Source organism: Xenia sp. Carnegie-2017, unplaced genomic scaffold (assembly GCF_021976095.1).
Source record: "Xenia sp. Carnegie-2017 unplaced genomic scaffold, XeniaSp_v1 HiC_scaffold_3, whole genome shotgun sequence".
NCBI lineage: Eukaryota > Metazoa > Cnidaria > Anthozoa > Malacalcyonacea > Xeniidae > Xenia > Xenia sp. Carnegie-2017.
The window spans coordinates 1,157,678-1,178,830 of NW_025813493.1; the positions used below are offsets into that span (position 1 = coordinate 1,157,678).

At 33.9% G+C, this 21,153-nt stretch overlaps 1 protein-coding gene and 1 long non-coding RNA gene across 2 annotated transcripts; both read left to right on the forward strand.

Annotated features, from left to right (window-relative positions):
• Positions 1–1,716: 1,716 nt before the first annotated feature.
• On the forward strand, positions 1,717–21,151 carry LOC124454795 (choline kinase alpha-like). The gene is made up of 9 exons (XM_047005546.1): positions 1,717–1,968; positions 2,266–2,430; positions 2,631–2,738; positions 3,827–3,885; positions 3,962–4,046; positions 4,614–4,722; positions 5,435–5,526; positions 5,897–5,978; positions 20,756–21,151. Exons 1-9 carry the CDS (start codon positions 1,733–1,735, stop codon positions 20,864–20,866), a joined length of 1,047 nt encoding a protein of 348 aa, XP_046861502.1. The 5' UTR covers positions 1,717–1,732; the 3' UTR covers positions 20,867–21,151.
• On the forward strand, positions 17,634–20,231 carry LOC124454073. Its single transcript, XR_006951330.1, has 4 exons — positions 17,634–17,827; positions 18,834–18,925; positions 19,335–19,416; positions 20,206–20,231. It is a non-coding gene; the product is annotated as an uncharacterized LOC124454073 (long non-coding RNA).
• Positions 21,152–21,153: the final 2 nt, after the last annotated feature.

The following is a 21,153-nucleotide window of genomic DNA, read 5'->3' on the forward strand; positions in this document are numbered from 1 at the left end:
TGCAAGACAAGCTATTGCTCAACAAGGTGCGCATTGCACCACGTGGGAGCCGTCTACGAAACTTGTAAAAGACGTACAATTTGGTCATTGTCAGAGGGAAACATTGTCAGCGTCAGGAACAGGAAGAAAATGGGACTGATGTTTATGACATTGTAAACGAAGAGACTGTTGAGATAGGGTCTGGTTAGCACTTAGCATGTTGTCGATTTGGCTGTTTCAACGATGTTACCATCACCATGTTCGACTTTTTTATGTACTGTTGCGTTTCACGAACTATATTTGATCATTTCAACACTTATATACACAACTATCGATTTTTTTGAAATTAAAATTAAAACAAAAATCAATTCATTCAAGTCTTTACATTATGCGTTCATTAGCGCGGCTAATCGTGTACCCATGACAAAGGGGTCCCCCAGAAACGACTGTGGGTTATCTTGGGATATTTAAAGGATCTTGGGACTTTTTCCTCAAAATCTTGGGAATTTGTAAAATAGTGAGTGGCAACACTGGTTTGAACGCAAAGTTCGATGCGTTCCCATCGACTAAATTCACTGGGCGATAGCTCAAAATGATTGTAAAATACAGAGAAAACGTTTGTATCGAAAAACGAAATATGAAAATTTCACTTCAGTAGCACTTTCAACGACCGTGGAATCAGTGATTGTTGTCATTTCCTGAGTAAATCGACACATTTCTCAAGCCATCACTAAAATGACTGCGTTGTTGCTTGGCTGGTTTCGACCATGCTTCGCTACAAAGCTCTGCGTAGTTTGAAAAATTATTTTCTTTCTGGAAAAATGGTTGACGCTAAGATCAAAGATTTCGGCTATAATTTATGTCGAAAATATCTCGGTGGGAAATGGAAGAAAATCAGTCCACAACATTTTGAAATTGAACGAATTCAGTAAGTACAATTTTCAAATACGCAACTGTAAGGACTATATTGTTTAGATGGGGTGACATTTATTTGATGGTAAAATGTTCTCAATGATATTCAAGGTGAAAATATTCTCTATATGTCTATTGCCAACATTTTAAAGAGTACTGGGCTGTTTGTACTTGCTGCCACACTAAATTTCTTCTCAAGATTTATATGTTTCGATGCAATATGAAAGATTTTCTGCAGTTTAGCAAGGTTGCAGATTGCAAAATGTGATGGATTTCAAAAAGATATCTTGGGTGTGTAAAAGGCCACATCTGAAGTCCAGTTTCATCTTAATATGCAGAAATTTCTCCAGCAATTATGCCAGCCAAATAAATACTGAATTCTGCAATTGCAGAATTCTCTGGTATCTGTCCATGAAAGTGGTAAAATTTCTCAAGTGCAGCTAATTTTTTTGTAATTTCCCACTTCCATTTCTCATATTTTTTATGTCTGATATTTTCTTGTTCAAAGTTGTTTTAGTTTTGTTCAGGGGTGTAGGCAGAATACATACGTGAAGTAAAATAAGCATCCTTCTTTTATATGCAAAATAATCTTCATAATAGTACCTTTGATTTAGAAATTAATTTCCATAAGAAAAAATCTTGTAAGATATGATTAATCTAAGAATGGGCTTATTTTGTATATTTATTTAACCAATGCTCTAATCTTGCCTCTATGCTTGTCTATCTTTGCTCTTTTGTTGATAAACTCACCATTCAGAGGAGATGAAATCATAGTTTGAGTGATTGTTTTAACCAATACGCCTTTACCAATTACAGTGGTGGATTAACAAATCATTTGTTTATGTGCTCTCTGCCACATGAAAATGCAAATTCAAATCCTGATGGTGTGAACAAAGCACTGCTTCGGCTATATGGTGCATTCTATGCAGATTTGTCTGACAACAATGTTCGCATGATGGAGGAATGCATCATTTGTGGACTTTTAGCTGAAAAAAAGATGGCCCCAGAGTTGTATGGTATATTTCCTGAAGGAAGACTTGAACAGTTTATTCCTAATGTAAGTAGTAAAGAAAATCGGTGATTAATGTAAGGAAAGTTTATCTTTTTATAGTGAGTATATTACCTGCTTGTATGGAAAGAACGTGCCCTAGCTTTCCAGCTTTAATATCAATTTAAATCTGTTCTAGCACAGCTGAGTTTGTATTCCACTGATAGTGATATAATCAGTATTGATATTTCATACTCATTATACAGTCTGTATAGAAAAATTGTAAATTCATTCTCATTTGTGTTGGAAAGAATTTATAATTTTTGAATTAAACTGTTAAATAGTTAAAATTTTTGCAACATTAATTTCTGCATTGTTTACCAAAGTTTAATTTACTTGTGTTGTAATTTGTTAAACGTTCGAGCATTGACTAGTCAGGAAGTCCAGTATCCTCGTTTATCACAACAAATAGCTGAGCATGTTGCTGCGTTTCATAAGCTAAAACTTCCTCTCTCAAAGGAAGGAACTTGGTTTTTGGATTCACTTCAAATGTGAGTTTGACTTTTTGAATCTTTTGCACCAATCTGAATTAGTTTTGAAGTAAACCCACTTTCTGTTACAACTTTTTTAAAATATATTCAAGACTTCATATTGTTTGAAATGACCTCACCATCTCCTTATATTATTATTTTATCACAGTGTACAGTATATAATACGTTGATTGTACATAAACTATATTTTTTTTTGATAGATTTGTGAAGGAAATTAAAGGTCTTAAATTTTCCAATGTTGATAAATTAAAGATCTTGGATGAAATTTTTCATAAATTTGACATTGATGAAATTCTCAAATATATCAGTTATTGAAAATAGTCAGCTACTCAAAAACAGAACGGTCATGGGGACTAGGGAGACAGGTCACGTGTGGGGGGGGAGGAGCTTGTTGGGAAACTAGTGTGTCTACAGGTGAGGTATTTACATGATTTTGTGATTATAATTGAGATCATATCTTGTGACTGACTGAGCGTACGTACGATGTAGGATTAGCTAGTAAAGTAGATGATACTAACGGTTTTCCCTGTTTAAAGTTGTCTTAGTTTTTGATTTTCTGGTATTTTGAAAATAAATTTATAATTGGCGCTGATTGGTTGAATGCTCCCAAACCCCGTTTTTCAGAAACTCTTTTTCAGTCTCGCAAAACTATCGCAGATTGCGTGGTTTGCGTGGACACGGAAAATTTAAACAATATGTCGTTAAATTTGTCTTTTTAATGTTGGTTTTAATTTATGAATGAAATACATACTTGTGAAAGTTTTGGAGCAACTCGAAATTCATTGAAAGTACTCAATTCGTGCTCGTGCTTGGCACGCAATTTATTTTTTCCTCCAAACTTTAGAAACACAGAAAACTTTTTTATTGCTTACGTGATAAATGAATGCTTATTTTTATACATATGCATTAGGTTGTCCTTGTCTGTTTAAGCTACTACTACTGCTAGTCAGTAGTCTGACAGTGATGTTAAAAAATGTATGCTTCATGGCAAATGAAGATCAAATATCGACGTCATGATAAAATAATAATGTTTCTTATTTTTCTGCGGTTTTTTTATTATGCTCCCTTTGGACTACGTAGCCTTAAGAATTTTTACAAAGAAGAACATTATATGGAAGCAATTGTATGACGTACTTACTTATTTGGACACACAGTCAATCAACCACAGTACTAAATGAATAAAAACAATAGATTTTTGAGTACTTTTAAATTCACATAATCACAAATCATTAATTTATTGAATTATATAATATGAGACATTAACTGCTGAAATGCTATGCACAAACCATATACAAAGTTAATTAAACTGAAAATACTTATGTGCCAAAAAGATGTTTTAGGATCAATGAATTTAAGTGTTGCTTACATTATTGTTATTTTGTTGTTGATGTGTTAGGCACGTGGTTGAAAACAGCCAATCACCAGTTTTCTTCTGCCATAATGACGTACAACCAAGTAATGATTTCCAACTATTTTATTTTGAATATTATGGGTTTTTAATAAAGGTTAAATATAATTTAAATACCTACAGGAAACTTGTTGGTGAAGGCAAATGAAGATCTCGATGAGGCGAAAATTCGTGTGATTGATTTCGAATATTCTTGTTATAACTACAGGTGAAAAAAAAGAGAGAAGGATAATTTTCGTTTAAACCGCAAATGAAGAAGGAAGAAAGGAGACATTTGTTCTATATCTAGAAGATTATTTGATCTTTGCGCTGCGTAGAGTTGTCAAATATTATGATAGCAAGGGTTTTGTTTGTTCACTTAAGCCCGCCGCACACTGGTAAACTTGCCGCGCGTACTTGTTATTCTTGACAAGTGTGATCGACAAAATTAAACAAACGCGCGTTTGATATTTGACTCATCTGTCACGAATGACAAATGTTGTTCAAAACTTCCGCGCACACTAGGAAATTTTGTCGATCACACTTGTCACGAATAACGAGTACGCGCGGCAAGTCACCAGTGTGCGGCGGGCTTTAAAGCAGTCATCAATTGAGCAAGGGGAGAGCTGGCAACAAAACAACCATATTGCACCCATAATGCTTTTCAACCGGCTGCTTATCTTTCTTCTTGAACATTTTAAATTATTTATTTCATCAAAACTGTTCAATTTTTCTTATTTTAAACATCGTTTACCTTGTCAAACTTTTTTATAATATTTGTTATTTTTTGATTCAGAGGATACGATATTGGTAATCATTTCAGTGAATGGATATTTGATTATAATCATCCACATTATCCCTTTTTTACCGGAGACGTCACCAAATATCCTTCTTATGATCAACAGGTAATTCACTAAAATATGTAATAATTTCAGAAAAGATAAAAACAATTTTATGGTTAAAAATAACCCCCGAACTATAGTTCATATGAAAAGGATGATCTGCTGTTTACAATGTGGCTATCTATTATTGCTTCATTTGAGTTACAACATTTATAGCTACCATGTGTTAATGATGTGATGATTGTGCTTTTCCTTGCGGTATAACTATCTATTCTCAATACTTTATTTCTGTTTTTCTCGTGTTTTTTTTTTTGCTTTTGATTGCTTTGCTTATTTTGCTTTCTCCTCTCGGTGTTTTGCCGTAGAGGTATTTCCCTCGGTGTTTTGCCGTAGAAGTTTTTTGTCGTCGGTGTTTTGCCGTAGAGGTATTTCCCTCGGTGTTTTGCCGTAGAGGTTTTCCCCCGGTGTTTTGCCGTAGAGGTTTTTGTCGTCGGTGTTTTGCCGTAGAGGTATTTCCCTCGGTGCTATGCCGTAGAGGTTTCCCCCCGGTATTTTGCCGTAGAGGTTTTCCCTCGGTGTTTTGCCGTAGAGGTATTTCCATTGAGTTCTATGAGACCTGGAGGGAACACGTTTGCAAAATTACTATAAATTATTAGCGCGCGGCCCGTGGTCAAAAACATGGCGGATTTTGGTTGTCAAAGTCAGCGGAAAGGCGCGGGCTCATGAAATAAAAATTTTGTGAAAAATTCTTATTCTAAACTCTTCGAAATTGCAGGTATTTTTCGTCCGTGCGTATTTACAAGCTTACAATGAAATGACTGAAGTCACGTTAGACGAGATTGAAAAAGTTATCGAAGAAGCTGATAGGTATATATTTTAACAATCGTCCTCTTATATTAATATAGCGCGAGATAAATTTTGGAAATTCTTAGATTTCTATGAGAACGTATGTCTTGACAGATTTATTTTCACTGTCTTAGTTCTCGTTTATTTAAGGTTCAGTTTTTGGAATACGTCAGTTTAGGGTTTAATGACGCCATTTAATTTAGGTCGGTTTTATGTATACCTTCATAGGCTTTTATTACACAGCCTATTCAAGTAACTTTTTACATATTGCACGCATGTGCTTACATATTGGCGTCGGTTTTGTTTTTCTGCGAATAAATGTTTTAATTTTACGTATGTTTTAAAAATATTTATGAAATAACATCAGCTTTGTTTTCCTTTTTTTCTATAGATTGTCTCTTCTTTCTCATTTCTTTTGGGCGATGTTTTCAATTCTTCAGAGTTATAAATCCTCGATCAATTTTGGTTATCTCGTATGTAGATGAACAGTTAAGTAGTGTTGTTTACCGTTAGATTTACACCACGTGACTGAATTTGCCTTTTTCGTTGTTGTATTGTCGTACCGTGGTATTGTATCCTAAACACCATTTGCTATTTTTAAAATACCATATCTTATAAGGAACATTCTACATCGAACAATGTTAGAAATGTGCACCACCACTTCATCAACTTTTGCATGTAGAGTGCGTTATTTCTTTACAAACATTTGTGTAAATGCATGGTCTTTTGCACTAAGTTCTTTCCATGTGGATTTGTTTAGAACAGATGTTAATCAGCAATAATATGTTATGCGTGTGTACATGATAAGCGCTTTCATTGTGAACAAACGTAAAAGGAGCGTAACACTTTGCGAGGATTTCTTATAAGTTTACAAGAAGGATTTTGTGTTTAAATTTTATAGAATCAAATCACTATGAAGTAAATCCCATCCTCAGTAGTAACCATGCAAAGGATCTTGAGTGTGTTTTATTAATCTGTCATATAAGGTATTAAGAAGCGCCAGAAAATATATGGAGAAATACTTACGTGCAAACCTCCACCTATATAGGAAATGTTACGCAAATACTACATTAACTGCATGATGACAAATTTCAGTACCTTTCATAAAACCAAATTGTTTATGACGATTTTTAAAATTATTTGTTGGGCTCTAATATTTATATTGAGAATCCGCTTCCCGCCTTGCACTTCATTGGCAACAATACCTTTAACAAAAATATATGTATGCTAATACTTCAAACTAGAAATAGGTTAAGGTCAAAGATTTGGATACGACATTTTAGTGCGCACAATTCTGAGAGTACTGCAGTAGCCTGCACTTCCATGTAAAAAGTAGGTAGAAATAGTAACTCACTTTAACTTTTTCGAATGTAGTCCCTGCCTCATCAGCTGCCTTTTGTATTGTTTCTTGTTTCTCCTTTGCCGTTGTATTCATTCCCTGATCGTAATAAGACTTCAAGATAGCTTTTTGCAAGTCAATAATACTTCATACTGTATTCCAGTTGCCGCCATCTAGATATGGTACAGTGTGTCGTGTGCATGTCGTGTGTTGATGATATATAAATTGGTGCATATATAAATTAAATATGGCGTCAACAAGAACGCTTTGAGGATCTCCTACAACACATACATGCGACGTTCTCCATTCAAGAACTCTTGCTTCAGACGATTAAGAACATGCGACATGGGTAATGATTTGAATTTTTTTCAAAATCGGCTTTTCATGACAAACTGTTATTTGTAAATAGACGTCTTACCTACTGATATGTAGATTTATTTGCAGGTAGTTGACCAATCAAAAGTGACATTGTTTACATAGTGAATAATGATGTAAGATAATTGCATGAAATGCATGATACATCAAGATTGCGTGAAACGTGGCGAAAAGATAGAATTAGCTGCTTCGTAACGATTGTTTTGCACCGGTTTCCATTAAAAAAATGCAAGTGCGTAAAAGGTGTTTCCGGTCGTTTCTGTCGCAAGGATAGAACTCTAGTCTATCTCAAACGATCGATACGTAAGGATCGTTTCTAACGTAAGGATCGCTTTTGTCGTTTCAGTTGAGCGTCTCCATATGATCGTTTCTGTCGCTTCTACAAATTGCAAGCGACAAAGACGATCCTTACGACAGGAACGATCATATGGAAACCGGGCTTTAAAGAGCAACATCTCATTAAAAAAATGAGTGAATTGACGTAACATTAGAATCATATAATTACCTAAATCAGCTCTAATTTTTAGGGAAAATATTAGAAAAGTATTGTTTCACCAACACATTTTTAACAATTTCATCAAGGTTGTTTTAAAAGACATAAAAGCTAAAACGCTATAATTAAATGTTGAAAGTTTCATTAGAAATAATGATCAAATTTATAACATCACAGTTTTCGGAAGTTTTTTATGGTGTTATCTTCATCTCAGTAAACTTTAATGATTCAGTGTCCATTTTCCAATAATACCAAACCACACGACTCAAACTGCCGTATACTGTACTATCGTACTGTCCATTCAGGTTGGAATAATGACAAAACCTATACCACCAAGCACCTCTCAGGTCAATGGCACAGTTTCCACTCTGTTCATCATTATCTGAATCCTTGGTTGAAAACGCCATTCCTTTATGATAAGATAATGAATCTCCAGCAGTTCCTAAGAAAAGTAATAGCTTTCAAAAATCGCATTAAATGCAGTTATAGTATTCTTTTGAACTTCCATTAACACAAGTTTAATGTATATATCTTCACCAATTTCCATAGTTTCATTCCCATTCAATACAAACGCTCTTTGATCTCCTCTTTACTTCACAGAATTTTCAACCTCTGCTCCAGCTATGAACAGTTTCATACCGAAATAGAAGTCGTTAGAAAATTTTTCACCTTAAACAACTTCCCTTCATACATATTTGACAATCATGTTCACCGCTTCCTCAACAATACATTTGAACCCAAAGATCTTATTCACACTGCTCCTAAGAAAATCATGTACTTCTGTCTCCCTTTCACTGGCCTACACTGTCTTCAGATTCGCACTCAAATCACTCGACTCTGCAATGCTGCCTTTTTTCATATCAACGTTCGCTTTGTTTTTCGTTCTTCCAGGCGTCTCTCCTCTTTCTTTCCTTTTAAGGATAGGGTTCCCAAGCTCCTGAGATCTGGTGTTGTATACTCATTTAAGTGTCGATGCTGCTCTGCATCGTATGTGGAGTCAAACCACGCGTCATTTACACCAGAATATCAGAACACTTGGGAATCTCTCCCTTAACAGGGAAGCGTTCCTTATGTCCACCACCATCTGCAGTTCTTTCTCATATAAGAAATACACCTCACCCTGCCGATTTTAATGATTTCTCAATTCTCTCTTCCTCCTTCGACAATTATGACCTTATGATTCATGAAAGCCTTCTTATATCCAAACTTAAACCCTCTCTTAACACCCAAGGCAACTCAATCCTCCTTCACCTTCTTTAATATACCGCCATTCTCACTTAATTCCGTCATCTAAACTTCCTACTCCTCTCACATGTAATTTAACACCCCATATTATATGCTTGTATTTAAAACCTCGTGTATATATATTAACTCATTAATCTGAAGATGTCTTAAGTTAAAGACGAAACGTAATTAATAAATCCTTCTCTATTTTATTATTGTGATGGTTTTTTAAAAAGTATTATGTTGGGCTATTATGTTCATATTGAAAAATAGGAATTTGTTTTTTCACAACAGCATTCATCAAAGCAAAAACTACAAAACCATTCCAACACATATAATTTGTTATCCCGAATTATTCTTAAATTTAGTGTTTCCTAGGCAAAAGCATATCACACAAGGCCAAAATATTACCATTAAGGCATTTTGTGATTATCTAAAAGCGCATTTAGTCGAAGAAATAATGCGCAGCTTCTGAACATAGGCAATACAACATTATTAACGTAACATTAGAATCATATAATTACCTAAATCAGCTCTAATTTTTAGGGAAAACATTAAAAAAATTATTATTTCACCACAGCATTTTTAACAATTTTTTCAACGCTTTTTTAAATGATAATGATTATAAAGGTTCTTTGAAAGACATAAAAGCTAAAATGTTTTTATTATATGATGAAAGTTTCATTAGAAATAATGATTAAATTTATAACATCACAGCCTTTGGAAATTCTTTATGGTTTTATTTTCATCTCAGTGAACTTTAAGGATTTATGACCTTTCAATGACTCCAAATCACCTTTGTCACTACTTTGGTTGCCACTAGTAGTCGCCATTCAGGTTAGAATAATAACAACTTTTATACCACCAAGCACCTTTGAAGCGTGTGGCACAGTTTAATTCACGAGTCTTATCATTATCTGAATCTTTTGTTGAAAACGCCATGCCTTTATGATAAGATAATGAATCTCCAGCAGTTCCTAAGAAAAGTAATACCTTTCAAAAATTGCATTTAATACAGTCATAGAATTCTTTTGAACTTGCATTAACACAAGACAAGTTTAATGTATATATCATTTAGGTATTGACACTTGCATTCACAATTGATTACCAGGGTCTTACATGTAAAAAGGACTTCAGTCAATCTTCATTTGACAATGGTATTCACAGTAAATATTCTTTCTTATGTACCAAAAAATTTAGTCGTGTTTTATTAGCTACATGATGTTCAGGCGCGAGCTTATCATTGGCCGTTTTTATACTAGACACGCATAATGCGTCTGAACGAGCTTGGGCAAGAAGTTTTCTTCGTCTGGTTATGCGTCTTCAGTGTAAAGACGGGCTCAAACGCATTATAGGTCTAGATGAATAGTCAATGGTTATTCGTTTTTGTAGACGAGGAATCGAACATATCCAAATCGTTTTAATTTAATGCTAATATAATTTTTTTCCTATTTACCCTTTGAACTTTGTGCTTTGATTGTTTTTATTTGCCTATTGACTTACCAGAATATTTACCAAGGCTTAATTGATATTTTTTGTTTTCATTCTTTACTGCAAAATAATCATATTCAGCATATCTTTTGTTTCCTGACCAATCTCCCAGGTCTACACGAAGTTTATTTCTCCTTGAAGATGTTAGTCGGTATACTTTATCCAATCCAAGCCAGAATTCGCCTTTCAGATCACCAAAACCTTGTTTATAGTCTTTCCAACCTCGAGAGAAATTTACACTTCCATCTTGACGTCGTTGAAACACAGTCCAACCTCCACCAGATGACTTCATATCACAGAAAACCTTAAAATAATCCTGACCATCAGGATTAATTTGATAAACTCCGTTCTTTTTTTCACCTTTTTTGTAAAGATCTGCACAATTTTTCCCTGGTAATGTAAACAAAGAGATCTGCCATGAAATAATATGTTGTTAAATGTCACTCTTGATATCTTAAAATCATTCTTACCGTTTAGTGATTTTCCTGTGAGTTTTGTATTTTCTTTGTAAAGAGTTTTCAGTTGTTTTTCAAGTTTTTTTAGCTTTGTTTGAATTGTTGCTATTTGCACATCCAGTTTTTTCATTTTTAATGACAGCTTAATCATTTTAAGCTCAATTTTCTTAATTTGCTTTTGCAATTTTACTAATTTGTACGTTTGTACATGTGTCTTATTGATTTTGGAATGAAGCGCTATTTTAAATGTATCAAGGTGCTTTTTTTGTGTTTGTAGATTTTTGTGATATTTTTTCAGTGTCTTTATTTGCCCTATTATTAATGCAATTTGTGTCTTTAATGTTACATTTCTTTGAACAACTTTCAAAGTGTGTTTCATGTCAAAGTTGAGCGACGAGAAATTATTTTCGAAATTAATTTCTTTTTCACTTGTTAACTTTGCTCTATGAAGTAATGACCGAAATGAGATCAATACACAAACTCTCCTCAACAGATCACAGCAATTACCGGCACCTTACAAACGACGTATTCACAAGACAAACAAACGATCAACTAAAAACATTACACTTCACATTAATTCACAATGACAATACACAATTAACACCCACACATTACAACTAAAAACAACACACCTAAATCACACATCACAACTAAAAATAAAAATTTTTCACTTCACACTAATTCACAATGACAACACACATTTCTTCTACACAATACAATACGTAAGAACAACACAATACGTAAGAACCAGATGACAAATACGGCTAACCTGACGTTTACTCCTCACTTGACTATGAAGATGACTACCGCTAAGGTTGTCGAAACGTCAGTCAACAACAACAAAAACAGTCCTTCTCAGGACTATACCAACCTGGACGATCGACATTTACAAACATGTAATACTTACTTTCTTTATTACTCTATCCATTACGACATAATATTCCTCTAATCATTGATTTAATATAGCCAAAAAATGAAATTGTTTTAAAAGAAACTTGTAAAAAGTTTGATGACTTAACATAGTGCAGCTAACTGAAAATGGCTTGATGTTTATTTACGCGTTAAGATACGCCGTAAAACATCATAGAAACATTGATAGCGTTCAACAAAGTTAGGGAAAAATCCAAAATTAAACTTAAAATATGATGACTTACCCTTCAATAATAACGCCAATACAAAAAATTACGACCAACGCAAAAGTATATTTCGCCATTTTGTGATATGTGATTGACATCTATAAGCTTGGAGTGAGGACAAGATCATGAAAGCTCTATTTATGTATTTGGGTCAACTGTATTTTAATAATTTGTTGCCAACTATCGATGATGCATGCACGTAATTTCATGTTAAGTATTCATGAAGAATAGGATGGTTTCAGCTGATAATAAAAGAGTTTAGTTATTTGAGATTTAGACAGTAGCCATTTTATGTTCATGCAATGTTTAAAAGACGAATTTTGCGCCACCATTTTATTGTATATAGTCAAACCTTGATGTAAATCAACTTGCACGAAAAAATTTCTGTTGTCTTTAGTATGAAAAGCAATTTTACTAATTATAAGGAACAACAGACACAATAGTTTGTCTACAGTTTGTCTACAACTAAAAATATTGCATCATATATATGGAATTTGTAGTTCATTACACATCCTGTTGTTTACTTATTTTATATTTTGTCATATAAAGCATAGCAAATTTACAAATTATATAAATTTTTATGCCTAAAACTCAACCCAACTGTATTCCTGTCTACAAGTGATATGTATCCTTCTTATGATATTCTGTCTCAGGCTCTCAGCACTCAATTGAATTAAGTAATTAATAATTTATTTGTATGCACGACTTACAAAGAAACCTTTATAACGTGGCACTCGGTACAGATAATTTTCAAATATAACTATATTTTGTGTACATACTTTGATGCAGTAAAATGGATTACAAGCTGTATTTCGCCGTTGACCAAAGACTGTTCAAAGCAATACATAGGACAAACATCTAAGAAAATTGAAACAAGACTCACAGAACACAAAAACGCCATAAAACGACGAGATCCGAACTCACTACCGGCAGAACATACCCACGGAAACAACCACACATTCGACTGGACAGAAACTAAACTACTCGGACGCGCACAGACTAAACACGCACGCGAATTTATAGAAGCTTGGTACAGTGAAGACAACGACACAATAAACAGACATATCGACATACCCATCATATACTCACAACTAAAGAAAAAGGACAAAAAAACTACAAACAACACCAAAACTAAAACACTACACTCTAATATTATTAACACCAATCACATTAACAATACATCAAAACCCATGGCAACGCATTTTTCCCCATCCAATCACATTAATCCACCCACTAATCCAATTAGACGCTCTAAACGTCTCCAAGCTAAAAGCACGTGTAAATAAATATCCTCATTCTGATGAAGGCTCGAAGCAACGAGTCGAAAGCTCAATAAAAATTATTTAAAATCCGGAGAAACTTTTATCTTTTATGTAATTACAACTCTATTATCTCGAACAGCAATTTTATTGTTAATATCAACTTTGCACGTCCATTGAAGGAAGTTGTTGTTTCATAACGAACACATGCAATTACGTACATATTAACGTTATAAACATGAATTTTTGAAACTTCTTCTTTAAAACAATGAATGTACAGGACATTTTTTTTTGAACGTTGTTCAAAATGAGAAAAATGTTTTATTTAAAGTTCGTATCGCCAGCATGCTCATGTAATCCTGCTGTCAATCTCTCTGTGTTTATACTCACGGCAAAAACAATGAACTTATATAGACATGAATAAGGATGTTGAAAATCTGGACTAAAACTTGAGGACTAAAAAACTAAACATCACTTGAAACATAGCTACCATCAAGGTATGTAGCTATAAACTTCTACCTCTTAAATTGACCGAAATTTTTCATTTCTAAAAGTAGCTTGTGTTGATGTGCTTATTTTTGGTTTCAGCAAGCTATTGAAATTGATAATTAATTCATGCTTTATTTTCAAAGGAACCATAATAACACAAACGTGGCTTTTATAAATATATACGTTATAATGATATTAGATTAAGTAATTTCATTTATTGTATATTTCTCAAAATGATTAATTTCTCACTAGTCTACAACATGTGTTTTTCTTTGTGTATGTACGCTCATGCCTTATTTATAACATGATCATTTAGAGAACCTGACATCGATGATCTAACTTGAATTAGTTGAATATGCAAGTATTCTATCGATTCTCTTGGCCTTTGTAGGCAACACGACAATTTTACAAGACGTTTAATAAGAACTTGTATTTTTAAAGTGATTGAAAAATCATTCCTTTTTAAAACTGAGATATTTTCCTTTGCTGCATGATGTTACGTTCTGGCAGAATCTTCTACACTAGTCCCACTGATATTCACAACGGTACATCTGAAGATCGCAGAGCGAGCATGCTATGTACAATGGCTGGGTACTGCAATATAAAATTAATACGCATGCGCATTATTGCTTTTCTTTTTAGCGCGCTTTGTCAACGAGAACGACGCTGAAGATTTTTGCTCTAAAATACTCATTTCATTCCTAACGATTCGGAGATGACTTTAATTCACTAAGAGAACGATAAACTGTTTCAGCAACGTGATTACCTTTCCTTACCATTTATAATTCCGATTCGGTGTTGTAATGTTGTTTTATTTATTTTGCTATTGGTAGAGGATAATTAAGCCACTGATATGTAAACTAAACTGGACTATTTATCCACGTACATATATAGTAGGCTATGTGAACAAAAACGCTTCTCCCTACGGCAACGAAACTATTGAAGCCAAAATTAACCCTTCGAGTCAGGAAATTGTTGACAAACAAAAGGAAAAACAAGCCAAATATTACAACCGTGGCTGCAAGCCGTTAATAGATCTCAACCTGGGAGATACAGTACTTATACGACCAGACCAGACGTGCAGGACATGAAGGAAAGGAGTGTGTAACCAGAAGTTTGCACCCACGTCGTACCAAGTTATTTCGAAAGGCTAAATATGCAGACGCAACAGAAGACATCTGGCGTCCACTAAAGGAAGGGAAAGATTGATAAAGAGCGTACTGAGAAAGAAAATGAATAATCTGAGTCCCAAGACCCAAATGAGCAACCGGTGCAGCCAAGTTCTCTACGCAAGACACCTCCACAAATGTCAGTATAGAAACCAATCAGGCACGACAAGACACCGACACATTGAACCCCTCAGTCAAAAAAAACTCTTTTCTTTGAAATGAATATGTTAGCTGTTTCAGTGAATATCGTAATTATAATTGCTTTATTTTTAAATGATGAACTAAAAATACAAAATACAACATGGAAAATCGTAAGAGTTTCTGTGATTTGGTGTAGTTGTTTGTTTTAGTGTAGAAGTGGCTAAGAATTGAGAAGTTTGTAAATTGACCGATTTCAGAACATAATGAGAAATCATCTTCGATTGGAAAACAAGCTTTGGAGTAAGAAAACTATTGAAACTGCATTAGCACGAACTTTGCAATGTTATTTGGCCCAAAAATAGTTCTCTACTTGAGTCAGTTGATTGAATCTTATATCAAAAGCAGTTCAGCACAACAATTACCATACGCAATCAAATTTCGTAAGTTCGACGTAAAGGGCATTTCTTTCATTTTACGCATTATTATCTCAAAATACTGTATTACTAGAAGTAATTTACGGCGGCCCAGAGGTGCAATACATAAACACAAATTCAAATATGCAAACACAAATTCAAATACAAAAACACGAATTCAAATACACAAACACAAATTATAATATGCAAAATTCATATCCGGTTAATTTGCCAGCCAAATGTGTTCTGAGTTTACAAAGTTGCCGAAGTGCAGAATATTGTCATATTCTTATATTTTCGTTTTATTTCGAGAAAGTAAGATAAATACAAAACATTAGTGAGGTATTTATTACATCTAGCGTTCATGTATATGTTCGTATTTTCTTTCCCGGCTGTTGGTAATGTGAACTTGAACACGATGTTTTGTACAGTATGCGGGAGTTCACTATATACAAGTGGTAATTTTTGTGCTAACTGTGGGATGGATCTTCGAAAGTCTGACGAACCAAAGACCTTGCAGAACAGTGATCCATCAACATCAGCTGGGCCTTCTACTGATCCTCGTGTCACCAAACTTTGACTTTTAAAGAGTATTTGGCAGATATTTCATTTGCCACTGTTGAGACAAGGAAGCGTAAAGATCGTTTTGTCTCCACGAAAAAGAGGAAGAAGAATGAGACTGTCAAGGTTTGTGATTATTACTACCTCTGCAAATAGGTCATGTCAATAATTATTTGAAGGATGGGTGATGGTAGTGAATAATTATATTTAATGCTTGTTTTTATGTAAATATTACTTATGTAATTCCCACCTATTTAAGCTGAAATATAAAATGCTGCTATACGAAATTTGTTTTTTTTGCAGTCATTCGTATTAACGCAATAATACTTTTGTTGCATGCTTTAAAAATCAGGCCTCAAGTTTTTATGGAGAAGGATGGAATAGTATTTTCCATTAAAATGTCTAATTATTTTTTCATTCTTTATCAAACATTTTGTGATGGCAGGTCATGAACACCTTGTAACTGGATATTTTTTCCACCCCAGATAAACATTGGAATTATTGAGCTGGATGGGGATCATTTGACAATTAAGCAAGGCTCACTTTTTCCTATTGATGTAAAAAATTGTGATTCGCATGTTGTCATAAAAACTCTAGGGTGGAAAAGCAACTGGCTCACAATAAGCAACTCCATGATAAAAGTTCCGAATGGGTTTTGTTGTACCTAGATATGGAGTTAGTTCTCTATTTACCAGGAACAACAGAATCATTTTCTGTAGAAAAGTACAAGGAGTCCCTTGGCAGGCCATGCAGTCATGTCAATTTGCATGTTAGCAAGACTTGGGATTAGGAAAGTAAGAGGTTTTCTATTAATTATTAAAAACACTTTGTTAATGCGTAGGCAATTTATTAATGTTGACTAGTGCCTAATTATAAGCATTTAGTAATCAAAGTAATTCTGTAAGGTCAAGTATATAATGATTTTTGCACCATTTGGTTAATTTTATGAAACTATCATGATACAAATAAAATTAAACACTTACTTTATAAGGAGCTAATATTAAATATTACACATTAATACTGTAAAAGGCAACATTCATTTAGATGTTATACTTGAGAATTCCAATATGAGTGCATAAGGAAATCAGCAAAAGTGTGTTATGCAACAATCTTTATTTAAATTAATTACATATTTGATAAAAATACAAATATTTGTTTTGTAGTTGCTAATGAAATAGTTGATGAGGTTGTGGAAGAACAATTAGATTTGGAAGATATGAGACTAACAAAGACTCAAAATAAATCATTGTGCACAGAACCACAGCTTGGAGAAGAATCACATTCCACAACTTTGGTTGGACTGTCATCTATTGATGATGCAACTTTAACACCACATGCACTAGAGAACCTCCAAAATTGTGATGCTTTTGAGATGAATACTTTCCAAGGTTTGTGAGTACTATATAGTCTACTTGTACTTGTTAGTCTTTTTACGAAAAAGATGTTCTAGTTACATAGTGTAGAAGAAAAGTATCCACTAATTTGATGTTCAAGTAATATTTCATGAAATGATGAGTGGGTATTGTGATGATGGTGTAAAATACAATTGGGAATTCATTCAAAGAAAGTGGATGAGTCGAATTTGAAAATAGAACAGTCAGAAATGTTGTGGCTTTTCACCCATCTTTACTATATTAAGTGTTGTACATTGCAAGTGAAAGTTCTGAAAGGGCTACTTTTGTCCCAGAAAGTATGGCAAATGAGGTTATGGAGCGAGAAGTGTTGCTTATTCATCGTTGTAATGTGAAAGCTGACTTGCTGCACTATTTTGAAAAAGGTGATATTTTAAAGAAGTGTGTGGATGACAAGATGATAGATTCTAGAGGTTTTGAGGAAAAGGTCGAAGGAGTCAGCGTTGTCAGGGATGCATTTTCTCTGTTTTGGAATGAAATATATAATAATTTCATGTTAGGCGAGGATGAACGAGTCCCAGAGAAGTGGCAAGCCATAGCTAGAATTTTTGTGAAAGGTTACACTCAAGAGCGCTATTTTCGAATCAAAATTTCTAGCGTTTTCTTGTGCTCCTGTCTTTTTGGCGAAGATTATGTCTCAGAAGATATGTACCTGAGTTCCTTTATGATGTATATTTCGACCACTGAGTCTAGTGTGGTTGAAAATGTACTTTCTCATTCTCTTGCAGTTGAGGATGAAGATGTACAGGATTTCCTAACAGCGTTTGAGTGCAAAAATCTAGCGTTTATACAGCGTTTGCCGTATAGCTTTTTCCTCGGTGTTTGTGGTATATATGTTTTTCCCTCGGTGTTTTGACGTATATATATTTTTCCCTCGGTGTTTTACCGTATATAGCTTTTTCCCTCGGTGTTTTGACGTATATATTTTTCCCTCGGTGTTTTGCCGTATATGTTTTTCCTCGGTGTTTTACCGTATAGCTTTTTCCCTCGGTGTTTTGCCGTATATATGTTTTCTCTCGGTGTTTGTCGTAAAACTTTTTCCCTCGGTGTTTTGCCGTATAGCTTTTTCCCTCGGTGTTTTGCCGTATATATGTTTTTCTCTCGGTGTTTTGTCGTAAAGCTTTTTCCCTCGGTGTTTTGCCGTATAGCTTTTTCCCTCGGTGTTTTGTCGTATAGCTTTTTCCCTCGGTGTTTTGCCGTATAGCTTTTTCCCTCGGTGTTTAGCTGCTGGAGGTATTATGTATTCCAGGTCGAAAATCACGCAAATATTTGTGTTTTTAACAATCTTATAAAAATTTGCACAAAAGCTGCTTTTTTATCCGCCCCAAAGGTCTGCTGTTTTTATATCACCTAAACTCTTCGATATTTCAGGCACTTTTCGTCCGTACGTATTTACAAGCTTATAATGAAACGAATGAAATCACGTTAGACGAGATTGAAAAAGTTATTGACGAAGCTGACAGGTAAATTTTATAACAATCGTCCTCTTATAATAATACAGCGTAAGATAAATTTTTAAAATTCTTTTTTAGGTTTCTATGGGTACGTATGTCTTGACTGATTGACTGACGTAGTTCTCGTTTATTTAAGGTTCAGTTCAGTCAGTTTAGAGTTTACTGACACCATTTAGGTCAGTTTTAAGTATACCTAGGGCTTGTCAAGTTATAACTGATGCAATTAATACATAACTTTTGAAAGCAATTCTCTTTTTTATTACATCGCCTATTCAAGTACTCTTTTAGCCATTGTTCGCAAGTTCTTCCATATTGGTGTCGGTTTTGTCTTTCTGCGAATAAATGTTTTAATTTTACGTATGTTTTAAATAATTTCTGAAATAACATCATTCAGCTTTGTTTTCCTTTTCTTCTAAAGATTGTCTCTTCTTTCTCATTTCTTTTGGGCGATGTTTTCAATTCTTCAAAGTTATAAATCCTCGATCAATTTTGGTTATCACGTTACTGAATTGCCTTTTTCTTTGTTGTATTGTTGCATTGTGAACAAACGTAAAAGCAACGTAACACTTTGCGAAGATTTCTTATAAGTTTACAAGAAGAATTTTGTGTTTGAATTTATAGAATCAAATCACTATAAAGTAAACCCCATCCTCAGTAGTAACCATGCTAGGGATTTTGAGTGTGTTTTATTAATCTGTCATATAAGGTATTAAGAAGAGTCAGAAAATATCTGGAGAAATACTTACGTGCAAACCTCCACCTATATAAGAAATGTTACGCAAATACTACACTTACTGCATGATGGTAGTTCAAACAGTTCTTAAAAAGAACTGTGAGTTACAAGCCTTTTATCACACATGCCCAGTATTATTTGAATTAAAAGTTGTTTTGCAAAAAACGTTTTGTTTCTTCTATAAAACAACTATAATCGAAACAAATGAGTTTAAAAGAAAATTTTTTAATTTTCTTTTTACATGTATTGATGATTAATTTCTAAATTCTCTTTAATTGATTTAACTAATTAAGCTCAGATTCTTAAACTAAAAATACATGGAACGCTACCTTAAGAAAATAATTAAAGCCAAATCTTAGACCCAGACACGCGAGATTTTACACCAGATACGCGTGTGTAGTGTTTCGAGATTCGATCGCGGAGTGAAAATTGATTGACTACACACGCGTGTCTGGGTTTAAAATTTGGCTTCAAGAAATTATTAGGCTTTTCTATTACTGGTAGCGTTCCATGTATTTTAGCTCAGTGGCTCAGGTCGACTTACACATTTGCACAGGCTAAAGAAAACCCAGCTGTACACCAAGCTACGTACACGTTTTATATTGTTGTTGTTTTATAAATGATGGATAAGAAACATTTCTCTCTTTTTTTCAGTAAAATATGTTCATAGGAAATTTTATTAAAACTCAAACAGACAAACAAAGTTATTTGCGTGCAATTTAATTCGTGTATTGTAGAACGTCAGGGACTTCGGAACGTCGATAATTGAAGGGGGGAGAATATTCATATATTCGTAGTCACATCTCCTAAAAAACAGTTGATTTCAAAAGAAAGTAATCAGCTAAAACACACATGTATGAATTCCCCCCCCCCCTATTTTTGACTTTTCGGCGTCCATGTAGAACATTGAATTTCTCCACTAACATGTACACAAACTTGTTTACATTTTTGCAGTAAATATTTTCTTAATTACTCCTTTGTAAATTTTGTTTTGATAAAATTGCCTTTTTATTATAATGGGATGATGTTATGGACCTCCTTAAGGCTAAAGTTGATGTGTAGTTAATATGTCTTCATCTGCTTGATTACTTCTCTTTTTCTTTCAGGAATACGCCCTTTTTCGAATGGAATGCTTAAATCATTTCAGGCATTTTTCCGAGGAGAAACCTGGAGACAAGTTGCGTCATGATAATGGTAAAATCCATTGTGATGTTTAGGGTGAATTTTGAGCCCGTCACAAGTTGCTGATGATCGAGAAATTCATTTTTTGGTGATTAGAAAGAATATCATTCAGATGTAGCATGTATGTAAATTATCTCCACCAACACAATTGTTTGTTTACGTCTGCATTCAAAGTCTTCTTGAATAACGGGCTTTCTTTTTGATTTTCTAATTACTAACAGTAATGGCTTAAATGTAAGGTGTGTATGACTGCGTTCACTTGTGTGTGAATTTCTAATCAAATTTTCAAATGAATAATCTAGCGGTTTAACTCTATCTAAGC

What these genes read in the sequence shown, in the direction of transcription:
- LOC124454795 (XM_047005546.1), top strand. Translation starts at nt 1,733, where the DNA reads ATGTGCTCTCTGCCACATGAAAATGCAAATTCAAATCCTGATGGTGTG. An exon ending in GAAATTCTCAAATATATCAG is followed by an intron (nt 2,739 to 3,826) that starts TTATTGAAAATA and finishes TTGATGTGTTAG; the next exon opens with GCACGTGGTTGAAAACAGCC. An exon ending in ATCCTTCTTATGATCAACAG is followed by an intron (nt 4,723 to 5,434) that starts GTAATTCACTAA and finishes TCGAAATTGCAG; the next exon opens with GTATTTTTCGTCCGTGCGTA.